The sequence below is a fragment of the Mustela nivalis genome (genome assembly GCF_964662115.1).
Source record: "Mustela nivalis genome assembly, chromosome: 12".
Taxonomy (NCBI): domain Eukaryota; kingdom Metazoa; phylum Chordata; class Mammalia; order Carnivora; family Mustelidae; genus Mustela; species Mustela nivalis.
This window is the reverse complement of record NC_139031.1, coordinates 73,459,557-73,476,269: the sequence shown is the minus strand read 5'-3', so window position 1 is coordinate 73,476,269 and position 16,713 is coordinate 73,459,557. Positions and strand designations below refer to the sequence as shown.

General features: G+C 42.2%; 1 protein-coding gene across 3 annotated transcripts in view; it reads right to left on the bottom strand.

The window, feature by feature from the left end:
- The window catches only part of ABCB4 (ATP binding cassette subfamily B member 4), a 65,308-nt gene extending 57,048 nt beyond the window's left edge, over positions 1-8,260 (bottom strand). Inside the window, exons 1-4 of one of the 3 annotated variants that reach the window (XM_082692373.1) lie at positions 8,116-8,260; positions 7,821-7,906; positions 4,834-4,888; positions 1,511-1,661 (exon numbers count right to left, since the gene is read on the bottom strand). In XM_082692373.1, the coding sequence (XP_082548499.1) occupies positions 1,511-1,661; positions 4,834-4,888; positions 7,821-7,900 (286 nt within the window). In that variant the 5' untranslated portion in view covers positions 7,901-7,906; positions 8,116-8,260. The remainder of the gene's footprint in view (positions 1-1,510; positions 1,662-4,833; positions 4,889-7,820; positions 7,907-8,115) is intronic. The other 2 variants (XM_082692372.1, XM_082692374.1) reach the window with 2 other exon arrangements.
- Between the last annotated feature and the right edge of the window lie 8,453 nt (positions 8,261-16,713).

Here is a 16,713-nt window from a genome sequence, read left to right as displayed (position 1 = left end):
GAAGCCCCTCAAATGTTATTAATTTCCAATGCCCACTCTTTAGTAGTTTGTAAAGATAATATTGTCATACCTTTTTGGAGAAAGTGAAATCTTTAAATTTCCTACTCAGTCTAAATCCCGAGAGCTCACCGGTATGTTGAGAGTCCTAGAGTTTAGCAAAAATCATGGAAGTGGAGAGAAGATCGGTACATATCTGTACTTAGCCTTAGCAGAACACAGTTGCTCATCTTGTAGAGATGATGTTTATTTAAAGTCTATTCTTTAGGAGCAGCTGGGTGTAGCTCAGTTGGTTAAGCATCTGCCTTTGGCTCACGTCATGATCCCAGGGTCCCCTCTGGGATCCCAGCCTCTCTCGCTGCCCACCACTCCCCCTACCTGTGTGCATTCTCTCTCTCTAACAAACACATAAATAACATCTTTAATAAAAATAAATAAATAAAAATTTAAAAGGTACCTTTACTAGATTTCTAAAAGATATTAATGTTTATGTAAATAGACCTTATTGTACAAATCAAGCAATCCTATTCTCTTAGGTAATAACACTTAAGTTCTGCAATGCTAACCAAATACATAGTTCTGAATCAGCAAACCCTGAAAACTCCAACTGATCTAAATGCCAGAGTCCACTTTTTCTTAGGTATCTTTGCATTGTAAGCTGCCATATCTTTATCAATTTTTTTCCCTTCTTTACACCATCTGTGTGCCAATATAGCTTCCCTCATTCTTTTCCGGCCTAGTGCCTACAAGGTCTCTTGGGAGGAGCTGGGCCATGAGGCTTGGTAGAAAGCCTCAAGGTTTCACCATCTGTGTTGAACATGGCTAATATGAAAATAACTCTGCCCACTGGAACCTGACTCTAGTGCTGTTGCTACAGTCCCTCTTACAGGTGACACTAACTTATGAGAATCCTTGGCTCTTTAGTAATTACACTCCTCTGTGTGGGTTTCAAAACACATCATTCTCATACTGAAACCATTTACTCTTTAGTGAAGTGTTAGATCAAGCTCCAGTCAACCTGGTTGAACCACACATTACAGTCAGAAGATGGACAGAATGTTGACAAAAAGGGTGCAGGGAGAGAAAAGAAAAAAGAAAGCCAGCAAAAGATTTATAAGCTGAGTGTAGCTAAGAAGTATGGCCATACTAACGGAAGTATTTTGAAACATGTCTGTCATCACCAAAAGGATGGACATTGCATAGGTGTACTCAGATGACAGTTCTGCTGTCCTCAAGGAGAGGGATTTCCCTGCTTTAATTTAGATGCAAAAGTTTTTGTACATTTTCTTATTCTGTATTAAAAGTCAAACAGGATAGGTCTCGTGGTTGAAATTTAAAGAGTATTCAAGGAATTTTCTGAAAATTTTATAACTTCTTCAGTGATACCTGGAGTTAGCCAGAGGGAAAACCATTAATCAAGTGGACGAGAAAGAGCAAAATCAACCTTTGATCTTTCATCCAGTTAAAAGAGTACAATGTATGTTTAAAAAAAAAAAAATAGACAAATGCTTACCCGGAAAGGAGAAGTTTCCTGCAGTATCAACGAATTTGTCGGTCATTTGTCCAAATACTATCATCATGAGGGGGAGACCTGCTCCATGAGCTATGGCCATGATGGTGCCCAGGGACATCAATAATTTATCCTGCCAGTCAGAATACCGAAACTACAAAATAAAAAGAAAGAAAATAAAAGAATATTTTATAGAAAAGAATTTTTCTTTCTCTGCAACTATATATTCTTTGGATTTTATTTAAGGTCAGTACTTTCTTTAAAAATTATTTATTTATTTATTTATTTATTTATTTATTTAATTTTAGAGAGAGAGAGAGAGAGAGAGTTATGTGAGAGTGAGTAGGGGTTGAGGAGCAAGGCAGAGGGAGAGCGAGGGAGTCCTTAAGCAGACTCCCTGCTGAGTGCAGAGCCCTGCAAGAGCGCTGCAGGAGCCTGTTGCTGGGCTTGATCCCAGGACCCTGAGATCATGACCTGAGCCGAAACCAAGAGTCGGACACTTCACCAACTGAGCCATCCAGGAGCCTCTAAGGTCAAGTACTTTATTTAAGGTCAGTAGTTGCAGATAAATGTAATAGGGAAAAAGGAGGATTTCCATCCAAATTATTGACAGATTAATTTCATGATTCTTTGTTTTATATCCTGTGAAGAAATAATCTGATTCTGTTTCATCAGTATCTTCTTTGGTTGAATGATTATAACATAATCAGAAGGGATAAAAGTTTAGCTCCATGAAGAAATATGGTTTGATCTTCCAGAGCTACTATGTAGTCAGTTAAAAGCAGCTAGGAGAAAACACTAAGTATACACACATCACATCCTTCAAAACAATATTCAAAATATTTCAGAGAGAGAATTACAAATAAGGAGTAAACAGATCCCCTGAGTCTTGTGGGTAAGTTCCTCTTAAGAGGTTTAAGGTAGCTTTTTAAAAGGCAGCTCAGAAGTGAAATGAAAAAGCATTATGGAGTGCTTACATGTGTATTCTAGGGAAGTCCTGCTTATGGAGACAATGCTCCTTGAAGAATCTGGAAGGATAAGGGAGAATTTGCAGAAGAAGAATTGAGGGAACAGATGAATTGGGGGTATTTAGGCTTAGAATAGCAAGGTACCTCGAAACCGCATGCAGTGCTCAGAGAACTCCCTGCAGAGGAAATCCTGGAGTGCAGAGTATGGGAGCTGATGTTAGAAAGAGGCAAAAAAGGCCTGGTGGGTCACACCTTGGCCACACCAAGGGTCCTAGATTTTGAAGTATCACTGTACGGTGTATTTAGTACTATCACTTAGAAGGCGGACACTAGTTGTTATAGTGACATGTACAATGCCCAAGAACTAACCAGCCAATCAATGTCACAGGACTTCAAAGACTTTGTCCCTCACTGTCTTTTTAGCCCTCTCTCATTTCTCATGTTTTCTTCCAGTTTTTTACTATCATTCTATGGATCTTTCTGTTGTCTTCTCTCTTCCTCTCTCTTCTAGATTACATCTACCTTCCCTTACATTTCCATTTCTATACCTTACCTCTGTCCCTTTTTATTTATTTATTTAAATGATTTTTTATTTATTTGAGAGGGAGAGAGGGAGCATGAGTTGGGGGGGGGGAGAGGAAGAAGCAGACTCCTTGCTGAGCAGCAAGCCTGATGCACGGCTTGATCCCAGGACCCTGAGATCATGACTTGAGCTGAATGCAGATGCTTAATCAACTGAGTCACCCAGTTTTCTCACTCTACCCCTTTTGGGGACAAGACAGTCATGGGGAGAATGAGTCACAAGTCAGGCTTGGCAGAGTGGGGTCTTTGAGAGCTGAAGCTGAGTCAAACAGGGTCAACAGGCCAGGACAGTCTAAGGTCAGACACACTTGGTGGGGAGGAGGGTGTGCAAACTGTTCTCACAGAGTTCCAGAAGTTCAGTATGGGAAGGCCAAATTCCATCATCAAACATGCAGGGCAAGCTGGAGTGCCGAAAGAGACAAGGGTCAGAAGCTAGGTGGAGCTTGGAGCAGATCAAGGGGAGCCGGTAAAGTCGAGAGTAAATGGAGAAGTATCCCTAAAATTGCTAGAAAAAGGATTAGTGTTTCCAAGGTTCATTTTAGTGGCTCTGAGGAAGGGACATAGAGCACTTGGGTCTACTGACCACAGTTACAAGCACAGGATCTGATCATCATGTCATGTTCTCTTTAGTGAACATTTACATAAAATTGAGAATCATTTTAAATGCTTTTCATGCTATTTAAATAAAATTTCACTGTCTCTGAGCTTAAATTTGAAATTATAAGCATTTCACAGCAATAGCACAGTTTCTTAAGCAAACTTAAATTTAAGTGATTTTCAACCAAACAATGAATTTCTAATTCTTGTTAAAAACAGTTTTGTCCTGAACCTCTTTCAGGACAAAAAAAAAGTATCTATTCCAAGGAAAAAAAGATTATATTTCAATTTAATTTAAATTTTAACTTTTAAGTTCAAATTAAATGTACTAAGCTCTTGCCTCAAAGTTTGTGGTGTTTTATTTGCTATAGGAGGCAGATTTAACACATGTACATTAAAAGCAGATTTAGTCTTATAAACAATTTATTCTCTAAAGCACTAAATTTTTAAAATAAGAACACTACAACAATAAGGGAGAAGAGAATGAATAGGGGCTTTGTTGTGACATGAGAAACGTGCACCAGTGTTTGAGACTAAGAATGTTTGTGCCTTTTCATCCATTTACTTATGAAGCTGGAAGTTTCAGCTGACATGCCACTTAATACCATCTTTTTTGCTATGGAATAATCGGTCAGAGTTTGAAACCCATCATACTTACTCAATGTGGGAAACACTTTCTTGGCCCACTATTCTGAGACATATTACAAATGAAAACCAGATTAGACTTCTCCCAAAAGTATGTTGACTTGCCTTGTACTAGCAGAAAACCACTGACAATTGTGTTAAACATAATCAGAATCTCTAAATGTTGCTCCATATGTAATCAATTTTCTTGGAATATAGATTTCTTCCTTATTTCTAAATTTCTGTAATTAGCAATCACTTTCTTTATATGCAAGCTTATTTTAAACAAAATTTGGATATGTGTGTGTGTAAAACAAATGCAGAGATCCGTTTCAGGAAAACACATCTCTGCATGAGGTGCTATGAACACAAGTCCTAGCTCTGCTCTGTTTCATAGCCAGCCTATCCTACCTTTTTTATCAACTACCTTGAGAATGTGGTCTGGTGATGACCAACCTAGGACAATCATAAAGTACTGACTCCACATCTGTTGATTCAAGGCACCAAATTTGAATGGAAACAAGAATTACTCATATATAATATTTCATGGCTTACCAAAGTTAATGGTCCAATCAGGTTCATTCTCTTCTTCTTTTTCTTGTCTTGGTTGCTGTAAAAATATATATATATAATTGTTTGAATTTAAAACTGTTACCAAATGCTTCACAGTCACTGACTATAAACCTGAGTAGTTATCACATCTATTTTTTTCAAATATAAAACAGCGATATCCACAAAGTGTCCAAATTAACCAGTTTAAGAAATTGCAAGGCAATCACCAAGTGCAAAGGTAACTGTCCAAGGTACTACAGGGATATCTGGATGGATGAGAAAGGGTCACCTGCCTTGCAGAGCTCATACATGGAAAGAAAATACATAGGTTAGTATCTGCCAAATAATTAAATTTTTCTGTTGCTAAAAAAAAATATGTATTGATCTAAAAGTAGAGTAAAGTCTACTCTTCTGAAGGACGAGAGGAAGCAGTATCAGGAAATCCTGTTGGCTCTATATTCGCAGTACAACTAGAATTCAACCACTACTCATTACTTTTACTGCTATCCCAATAGCCCAGGAGAACTCCTGCCTAGTTTCTCAACTTTCAGTTGTGCCAACTTCAGTCTGCCCTCAACACATCATGCAAATAATCATTCCCAAGCTCGAGTCAAGTCATATCATGCTACTCTTATGCTCCAAAAGCCTATAACAGCTCCCATTTTTCTCAAAGTAAAAGCCAAAATTCTTACATTGGGCTTTTGGCCCCTACATGATGTCTTTGTCACCTCTTGGATCACATTTCTTTTTTTTAAAAAGATTTTATTTATTCTTTTGAGGCAGAGAGATACAGAGAGAGAGCACGAGCAGGGGGAGAGGCTGAGGAAGAGGGAGAAGCAGACTCCCCACTAAGCCAGGAGCTGGATTATGAGGCCCGATCCCAGGACCCTGAGATCGTGACCTAAACCAAAGGCAGCTGCTTAACCATCTGAGCCACCAAGGCATCCTCTCACCAGATTTCTTACTCCTATTCCTGTTTGCTTTGCTTCAGCCACACTGGCCTCTCTGCTGTTGTTCTCTGAACACACCAAACACGTTCTCACAGCAGGATCTTTATATTGTCAGACACCTCTGCCAGGAATGCTGCCTCTCAGACACCCACACACCACCCTCCTTCTCATGTCTTTTCCGGTCTTTCCTCAAATACTGCCTTCCCAATAAGACCTATCTTAAGGGCCCTATTTAAAACTGCAAATTACTTCCTCCTTGCCCTCCCCAATTCCCTAGCCTTGATTAACATTTTCCATAGCATTCATTACCTTCTAATTGCTGTAGCTGACTTATTTTGCACAAGTATTCTTTATGTCTGTCCTCCCAACAATAATGCAAACTCCATAAGGATAGAGAGTTTTAAAATCGAAATACTTTTATTTAGCTTAATTTAATTATTTAATTTAAGTAAGTGATAAATTTTGCTCCTAAAACTCGATCCCAAATTATTTAGAACACTTGTTAAAATCAGACAGACATCTGCCACTAAATCTGTTCAAAAGAAGGTGCCATAGGCAGTATAGCAGGATGACTGGAACTAGCATATGACTTGCCATTTGCCCTAAATAACTGGAAGGAGCTTGACTTCCTTGGAATGAATAAGCTTTGATCTGATTTTTCTTCTTAAATAAAAATTAGTCTCAACGTGTACTTTCCTAATCTCACAGTCTTAACTTACTATTAACTTTCTGTATTTCTCTTCTGAATTGTTTTCTTGTGTTTCCAAGACAAGGCTGTGAACTTCATTTCTGAGAACTCCCTTGAGTTCTGGGGATTACTGCATCTTTTGCAGGGACAGCTCCTTTGTGCACTCATCAAATGTTCAGCCAGTGCAGTACATAAATAGCCTTCATAAAAATGCCATCTATTTATAGATTCACAGTCAATCCCAGCCTATATTGCCAGCTGATGAAAACCACATTTTTCCCCCCTTGGTAGAAATAATACCATCCATCTGTTTTCTAATTCTCTTTGGCAAACTAAATTTTCTATGAATGAATACCATGGTGGTTAGAAGGAACAGAGCAGGATCACTGTAAGAAGAAGTTAACAGGCTAAAATGATTCTTTAAACATCAGGTAGGCATACTTTCAGTTGGCTAATCAGGCCCCTTGCAGCTTGAGGACACACTACACAACCTGATAAATTTGTCCCTCTGGGTGATTACTTGATGACACAGGTCAGTCAGTCCTGGGTGGCCTGGCATGAACTCAGAGACCATAACCGCCTCAGCAACTATTTGAGGCTAAAGGCGAAAATGATTCACGATTCCTCCACTGAAAGAGGAAACAAAGACAACACACCACTGACTGGTCATTTCTGCCCCTGCTAAGGCCTGTGAAGTGCCCTTAACGAGGGCCTCGGAGAGCCAGTCAGCCTCAGAGAACCAGCCAGCAAATGAAGGGTTGAGGCTTGCCCTGAACAAACACTGATGTTGGAAGCGCAGGTTACGGAAGACTGAGGCTGTCCACAGTCCCCCTCCCCACCTCACTGCCCGGGAGGGAGAAACGCGAACCTTCGAGGTGCTGAGAGAGGGGGGGGGGGGGGGGATAACCCTGGCGGAAGAGGAATTAACAGGGGGAGGAGGGTTTTTGTGGCTGTTGCTGCTGTCGCTCTCTTGCCTCTCGGGTCCTGTTCCAGAAGCGCGACCATCCACAGCCGGTGTCAGATGCTCTAGGGCAAGCGAACTCGGATGATGTTTATGAAAGTTAACTGTAAAGATTTTGAGTTATATAATGCGGGGAACGTTACCCAGCACCGATACTCCTCGAGTCACCCCGCACAAAGTGGGGAAGCGGCACTTCTAAAGGCGGCCTCTTCCTAAGCCTGTTCCAAAAGGAGCCTCCGTGGCACTCCTTGAGGAAAGTCAGAACCTTAGACAAGACCCTTGCAGCGAAGCCCCCGACACAAAGGCATCCACAGATTGCTCCACTTTGCCGAAGCCGAATGGGGCCCTGCGGATGCGCCTGTAAGGAAAGCAGCGGGCGCCGGGGAGGTACCTGCTGGGGCCCAGTTCAAAGTCGCCCTCCGCTCTCCCGGGGCGTGGGACGGTTCCGTTCCTTCCCGCCTCCAGATCCATCTCGACCTGGGGAGAAACCAACAGCCTCAGCTCCCGGCGCCCCCGGCACAGCTCGAGGGTACAACCAGCTTCCCCACAGCCCGCCGCCGCGGCGTGCGAGCCGGCCACACGGTCGTGCGCCGGAGGGGCGCCCGGAGGAGGCCCCGCGGTCCGGGTCTCGCGCGCGGCGGCCCCGGGGTTTCCCGCCGCGGCCCGGAGCGCCGGGCCTGACTCACCTCGGACCTCGCGCTGTCTGTCCGAGCCGCCGGGCGCGCGGGGCGCTGCGGCCGCGGGGCTTGGACTTTGCTCGCGGGAGCCTCGCCCCCGCCCCCTAGGCGCGCCGCGCCCCAGCGACGCCTCCCGCTGCCGCCCGGGCCCGAGCGTCGGCCTCCGGGGCAGCCCCGCCACCCGCCGGGCTCCCTCCGCGGGCGCCCTCGCCGCCGCCCCCTCCGGGCGATCCGCCAGCCTGGTGTTCCCGGTGCTCGGGGCTGGGACAGCCGCGCCGGGCGGGCCACCGGAGCCCCCAGAAGTGACTGTCACTCTCTCTCGGGGCTCAGTTTTCTTTTTACACCCGTGCAGGGTGGGGTGCTGTTTCCGGACCCTCAACAATCATAGGGGAGCCGAGGAGGGCGCCCCAGACCCGCCTCCTACTTAACGCGTCCGCAGTTCTGGTGCTGGGGGCCCGGAGCCCCCCCATCTCCGGGACGACCCAGAATCAACAGATCCTGGGAGAAGAGAAAGGCTGTTCGTGCCCTCTTAGTACTTAGAGACACAGAACTTTAGGGCTGGAAAGGCTGGTAGAGATCACGGAATTAAAACTGCTTTTTTTCTTTTCTTTTCTTCTTCTTCTTCTTCTTCTTTTTTTTTTTAACAAGAATAAATGGAGGCCGGCGAGGAAAGTCCTGCCTGAGGCTGCATCAGCGGGTGGAGAATCCAGTCTCCAGGGCCCTCCCCTGCCTCTCTACTCTGATCTCAGACTTCTCCCTATATTACATGGTCTCTGCCCCTCGCACCTGCTTGAGTCCCCTGTATGGCTTTCCCGTCCCTTCTGATTAACTTCTGAACACGTCTCTGAAAAGAAAGGGTCTAAAACAGAGATCAAAACATTATGAAGGCTTTGAAGCCAGTGGGATTCAAACCTAGAGCTTCACATCTTATAAGCTATGTGACTGTGGACACTTTACTCACTTCTCTGGGCCTCAGTCTCCTCATAAACAGCATGAGGATAACAACTCCCATTCCAGGTTACTGCAAGGAATAAATGAATCAGGAAGGTAAATACCTAGTATTATGCTTAAAACATAGTAGATACTCAACAAATATGCCCTTCCTTCCTCCTGATCAGGTAGCAACATTACCTTCCTTCCATGGTGCCTCATTAGAACGAAAGTCATCCCATGACTTTGTTGGGTTCCCAGAGAACCTTAAAGCAGAGCAAGGTATCACAGGAACTCGTGTTTTTGGGTAGACCCCGCTATGAACTTCACCTCTGCCATTTATTAGCTGTCTGGTCTTGGACGGTTTATTTAATCTGGGTAGTTTATTTCATCAATTCAGTGGCTGAATCCATAAGATAGGAGTGTTATTAGGATTAGACACAAAAGTGCCCAGTACATAGGAAGCCCCTAATAAGCAAGTATTATGACTAAAACATCAGAAGAGGCTGATGAGGAAGAAGGAGGAGGCAGTCGCTCTGATGCTCACTCTTATACGGATCACTCCTCTCCATCCTGCTCTGCCCGTTAATCTGGAGCTTGGCCGCCTGTGTCTGGAAGAACATTCTAGGGGTTGACTGAAACTACCACATATTCTCGAATTAGGTGACAGAAATGAATTTATTTTAGTAGTTTTTCCTCAGAATAGCTGTTCTTCTTCATCCAGTCTACCATCACCATGAGGATTCTTTTTCGGATCAACCAGAAGGCCTGCTCTTCAGGAGTCTTCTTAACAGGTAGTCATAGCCCTTTTTTTTTTTTTTTTAAGATTTTATTTATTTATTTGACAGAGAGAGCGATCACAAGTAGGCAGAGAGGCAGGCAGAGAGAGATGGAGAAGCAGTCTCCCTGCTGAGCAGAGAGCCCGATGCGGAACTCGATCCCAGGACCGTGGGATCATGACCTGAGCCGAAGGCAGAAGCTTTAACCCACTTAGCCTCCTAGGTGCCTGTCATATCCCCTTTTTAAGGCCAGGATTTCATCCCCAGAGGGACGAAAGCCATTGGAATTCTTCAGTTGGAATGAAGGTTGGATGGTAGCTGGAGGACATTATAAAAGTCGGTAGATAGCCTCTTTGGGATGATAGCCTCTTTGGTTTCTACACAAGAAATTTTGGAGGAGTAAAAGGGCAGATACAGGAAGCAGTTAGCAATCTGTTGAACGAAAACCCAAAAATAAGCAAACAAAGGCTCCCAGTTACGAGATGTGCTTGCCTGGCTGTCTGAGTCATCTCACAAAGTGGTCCCTGAAAAAGTGCTTAGCATGGGTTTTCTGTGTTTCAGAACGGAAGTGAGAATCTAGGACAAGTGGGTGTTCGTGGAGAGAGGAACCATGCCGACGTGACAGTGTTTCTGTGTTTGCCTGTGTTAAGGCCAATTCCAAGGGCTCCTTTAATATTTATTTGATAACAATGAAACAACCCTACTTGCACATCCATGCAGTTACTCACTCATTCAAAGCCCAGATTTAAGCCACTGTGGTAAGCTGGGTTTCTTGATGATATTCAGGCTATAAGAAATCTTAACTTTCTCTTTGGGGTAGGTTTTTGAAATACTTCTCCTTTGTTCTCACTTTTAGAGAGTTGTCTTACCACCACTCTGTTATCTTACTTTTTCCATTTGTTCCATTCATTTTGTCTTTCTTCGTTGATCTTAATTTTTACCTTCTTTTGGATTTATTGAATATTTTTATTATTTTGGTTTCCTTTCTCTTAGCTTATTAAGTATGTATTCTCTTATCTCTTCAATAGTTAACCCCTTTCTGAAGATTATGACACGTATCTTCAACTATTGATACCTTCTTCTATTTTACAACAATGCAAATATCTTAGGACTCTCAAACCTCATTCATCTACCTCTGACTTGAATACCATCGTTGTCATATACTTTGATTTTCTCTATTTATGGCTCTTAATGAAAATGTTACTGCTTTATAGAGTCAATGTTCACTTATATTTATCTTTGTTTTTGTCCCTTTCTTGCTCTTTATTTCTGCCTACATCTCAAAGTCACTATCTTGGGTCATTTTCCTTCTACCTGAAGAACACTCTTGTATTTCCTTTAATTAGTGGTGAGTTTTCTCACTTCTTTTTTTCCTGAAAATGTATTTTGCCTTTATGTTGAAAAATGACTTGGGATTCACCTCACTGGATATCAAGACCTTTGCAATGAAACCACAGCAATTGAGGCAATGTGTTTTGGGCAGGGCTAAACAAAATTAAAGTGGAACAGAATTGAGATCTTATAACTGACAGCCAGAAAGAACTCTAATCCATACAGTGTTCCTAGCCACCGTTTTAACAAGGGCAGGGAAGTGGGAGTGGTGAAGATGTGTCAAATGTACCAGATGGTTAAACACATGCATCCTCCAATCCATTGATCGCACCACCTTTTTACTGTTCCTGACTTCCTTGATGTACTCTCTTCCTTCATAACCCATCTTGTAAACATCTGCAACTCCTTTGTCCTCTCTTTGTATTGCTCTCCCTCGGTAAAACCACGACTCTGACTAATTTAAATGATCCAACTACTGCAAGGCTACACTGTGCTGAAGAACACCACCAAAGAAAAAGCACAAAACCATCCGGATGGTCCCACCATGAAACAAAGTCCATGCCCCTACTTGCCACCAGGTCTGATGGTTGTAGTTTTATATATAGATCCCATCCTCCGAAGAATGATTTTCCTCCTGTTGCATCAACTTTCCCATCCTAGCTGGATTCTTCTTGTTGGTACATAGAATGTTATTTTTTCCATCTTAAAAAAGAAAAAACAAAAAACTCTCTTGACCCTACTTCTCCTGCCAATTACCATCCCATTTCTCTCTCTCTGCAACTAGATTTCTTTTTTTAAAATATACATTCAATTAATTAACATATAGAGTATTATTTGTTTTAAGAGGTAGAGGTCAGTGATTCATCAGTCTTATATAATACCCAGTGCTCATTACATCACGTGCCCTCCTTAATGTCCAGCACCTAATTACCCCATTCCTCCACTCCCTCCTCTAGCAACCCTCAGTTTGTTTCCTATGATTAAGAGTCTCTTATGGTTTATCTCCCTCTCTGTGCAGCTAGACATCTTAAAATTATTATTGCTATCACTGTCTTCATTTCCTGCTCCTGTTTTCCCTTAAACCACTCTTCTAAGAAGTCTGACTCTTTTGCACCACTAAAATTGCTCTTTTAAAAAACACTGATAAACTCTATTTAGCTAAACCCAAAGGTCAATTCTTTGTCTTTATCTTATTTCACAAATTTAAACAATTGACAAGTTCATCATTCTCTTTTCCATAACACGTTTTCTTCATTTGGATTCCAGGACACCACACATTTCTTGGATTTTGTAATGCTTTACTGGTCACTCTTTCTCGGTCTACTTTGTCTTCCTCTTTTTTTTTTTTTTTCTTTCTTTTTGAGAGAGCGAAAGAGAAAGAGCACGTGAGCAAGCCAAAGGGAGAGGGAAGAGAGTCTGGGGCAAACTCCCCACTGAGTGTAGAGCACGAGGTGGGGGCGGGGGGTGGGGGGAGGCTTGATCTCACAACCCCGAGATCATGACTTGAGCTGAAACCAACAGCTGGCCATTCAGCAGACTGAGCCACCCAGGCGCCCCTGTCTTCCTCTTCTTTCAACTTTTATACTACCACTGGAGAGCTCCAAGACTCCCTCTTTGGACTTCTCTGTCTATTCTCACGCTCTCTGTAATTTCAGCCAGTCTCACGGCTTTAAATACCACCTGTATCCAACAGTTTCTAAATTATTATTTCTAGCCTAGGGGTCTAGCTTAGACTTCCTTTCTGGATTCCTGACTCATATATATGACTATATCTTTGACATCTCTATCGGGATGTCTATTGTGCCTTTATGTTGAAAAATGACTCAGATCTTTTCTCCAAGCTGTCCACTCCAACAGCCTCCTTCTCAGTTGGCAGCTCCAGTCTCCCAGCTGCTCAGCAAAAACCTTGGAGCCATTTTGCATGTTCATCTGTCTTCCACAATCCATACTCAGTGTGTCAGGAAATCCCATGGGCTCTACCTTCAAAATAGTTCCATAATCTCATCACTTCTCTTTCTCAAGTTCTACCACCATGGTACAGTAATTCACCTGAATTACTACAATGGTTTCTCCTTTCTTTCTTTCTCGATTTTATTCATTCATTTGAGACAGAGAGAGACAAAGAGGGAGAGGATGCACACAAGTCGGGGGGAGGGCAGAGGGAGAGGAAAAAGCAGACTCCCCACTCGGCAGGGAGCTTCACGCAGGGCTCTATCCCAGGATCCCAAGATCATGACCAGAGCCAAAGACAGCTGTTTAACTGACTGTACTGCCCAGGAGCCACTACACAATAGCTCCTTAACAATCTCTCTGCTGCTGTTGTTGCCCCCTTTTCTGCGTTTGTCCGTTCTCAAAGCAACAGCTCCAGTGATTCTTTTGAAATAAGTCAGATCATGTTGCTCTTCTTCTCCCAATTCCCCAGTGGCCTCCAGTGCACTCAGAGCCATGCCTGCGAAGGCTCAACCTCTCTGTGGTCTCTCTGACCTCGGTTTCTGTTCCTCTCCCCACCTCCCTCCACCCGAGCCACACTGGCTTCTTCCATGTTCCTCAAACAAGAGAGGCAGAGTTCCACCAACTGAGGAGCTAGGTATTTCCTCTGCCCCAATTTTCTTCCCTCAAATATTCACATGACTAAAACCCTCACCTTCTCCAAGTCTCTTCCCAATCACCACCTTTTCAGTGAGACCAACCGTGGATGTCCCCTTTAAAAACTGCATTCCCTATCTTTGGGACTCTCAGTTCCCATCACTCTATTTTGATTCAGAGATTCAAATCAACATTTATCACTTCTAGTATACTATGCAACTCACAGATTTATTAACCTTGTTATTTATTGTCACCTCAGTAGTATGTAAGACGCATGCCCCTAAAGATGATTCACTGAGCTAGCCAACATTTGCTGCCCACACTTAAAATGTGCCAGACTCTGTGCTGGGGTTTGAGGATATAAAGAAAACAGGGCATGGTTCCTGCCCTTCCATGGACTGAGAATAAACCAGTACATAAATCATGCAGAAATATACAGTGCGTTATAGAGAACAGAGCCTATCACACATATATATTATCTCATTCAATTATCAAAGCAAGAATCATGTTTAAGGTCAACAAGGGAGAAGCTATTCTTGATTTAAACGTTAGAAATTGGGATTGCTGAAGAGTAGGTGAATTTCCACGTGGCTCAGACACAGTGGCATTAGGACTCCCACTCTGGCCATGTGACTCCAGCTGCCCTGTTCAGCATCCCTGGGGAAGATGACTGTCAGTCAGAGGCTATGCCTACCTATAGTTCTAGTCTCCACAGGACTAGAAGGCTCATTAAATATGTATTAGGGGCCCCCGGGTGGCTCAGTGTGTTAAAGCCCCTGCCTTCAGCTCAGGTCATGATCCTGGGGTCCTGGGATTGAGCCCTGCATCGGGCTTTCTGCTTGGCAGGGGCCCTGCTTCCTTCTCTCTCTCTCCCTGTCTCTCTGCCTACTTGTGATCTCTGTCTGTCAAATAAATAAAAATCTTTTAAAAAATGTGTATTGAATAGATCAATATTTTAAGCTATAGCATAAAAAATTATAAAAAAAGAGTTTCCTCTAAGAGACAAAAGGAAGAACAAATGCCATCTACTAACATGTTAAAATATATATGTAATATGATAATATGTAATATTTATATAATGCAATAACACAATATTTTTATTTTATATTTAAATACAAATTAATGTACAGCAGTTTTCTCTGAAGAGACTCTGATGGACTCAGCTCCTTCTCCAGTTGACCTTGAGCTTGACCATAATATGCTTTTTGGTCTTTCCCTCACTATACTGTATTTGTGGTGAAAAACCCTGACCTTTCATCTCTGAAGATGGTTAGATACTATCTTCAACTACTGTATTTGCACGTGGTCACACTTAACAGCACTTTTCCCAAACTACCACCAGGCCTTTCCAACCTCTGCTAACTTTTCCATCTTCTCAGAGTTCATAGACTGATTGCCCCTGCCTTTACTTTCTCCAAACTATGCTACATCTAGCACTTCTCTCCAAAATTCTTTTTTCAAAACCTTTTCATTGCTTGAAAAACAAAATATAAATCCCTCTCCATTTCTGACCTAGCTTTCTCCTTAAAAAATTTTGCTTTTGTTCTCAGTCTTCTTTTGTTCATTGTAAAATTCTCCTGACTTATTTGACTCACATTGGAAGGTATTCATACGACGAAGAAGATGGGATTGGTTCCAATTCAGCTCTTTCTTTCCCAGTGAATTCTTCTTTACACCCTCTCAAACCAGGAGGACTTACAGAAGTACATGATGGACCTTCAAGAAGCAGTTGGGAAGAGTCTGCTATGAATCACAGTGTCCTATCATTTCTGTCAGCATAGAGTAACGGCACATATTGAGAGTTCCAAGGTCACATTGCCTAATGGAATTCTTGTGCTCTGTGAGGGTTAAGGGAATGATTAGGTGGACAGGAATGGCTGCAGGGTGTCAAGGTTAGAGACGAAATGAATACGCATGAAAGAGGGTTACTATGCTTTAGGTCATTTATGTTGACTTACTCCTAAGGTTATTACAAAACTGTACCTTTTCAAAAGAATGCTCTTCACTTTGCTACAGATTCAGATATTTGCTGATATTGAAGTGTCCATAAATAGTATAATGAAAAGGAACAGTAACATCAAGTTTGCATTTGATATTAGTTTTCACTTACTCACTACACTCTTTCCTAGCCTTAAAATGGTGGCATCCTAAGGCTTCCTCAACCATTGAAAGGGTATTGTAAAATGTTCAGAAATCCTACTGAAGCCAAATGAACTTGCCATCATGTGTAAATCAATTTTGGAACTCAACGAATAATATCAGATGGAATCTAAATTGTATTCACTCACTCCTTTGCTCTGGTTTTTAAAAACTTCTTATTTTGAGATACTTAGAGGCCATATGCAATTGTAAGAATAATACAGAGAGATCTCCTCTACCTCCCCAGTAGTAATACATTGTATTTTGGTGTCAAAATTCATAAGGAAAAAGAATTCACAAGGAATTTTTTCCTTTCTTCCTCCTTCCCTTCCTTCCATCTGTCTGTCTTTGGTTTTAGTATCAAGGCAATACTAGCTTCATAACATGAATTGGGAAGCATTCCCTCCACTTCTATTTTCTGGGAGAGATTGTGGGTTACGTTTTTTAAACTCCCATTTTGTGTGGTTCTGAGTATCATATAGCGCATATGAATAACTTACCACAGTCTACCACTGTTGCTGCATTTTATTTGCCCAAGTGAAATGTAGAAATGTCATTTCCATTACAGTCATGTACTCTTTCCTATTGATAACCTGATGGTCTTATAGATTTCCTCTACTTACATTTAAAACAATACCAGGCTGTGTGATAATTTTTTAGTCCATTTCTTTCTTCAACCAGCAAAAACATTTAGAAAACACAATAGGAGACAGACAGGTTATTATATTAGCAATATTCTTGCTTACCACATTCTTTTTTCCCAATATTTCAAGCTCCCTTTTATCATTTATCTTCTATTTAGAGGACTTCTTTTAGCTCTTCTTTTAGGGTAGTTGGGGTA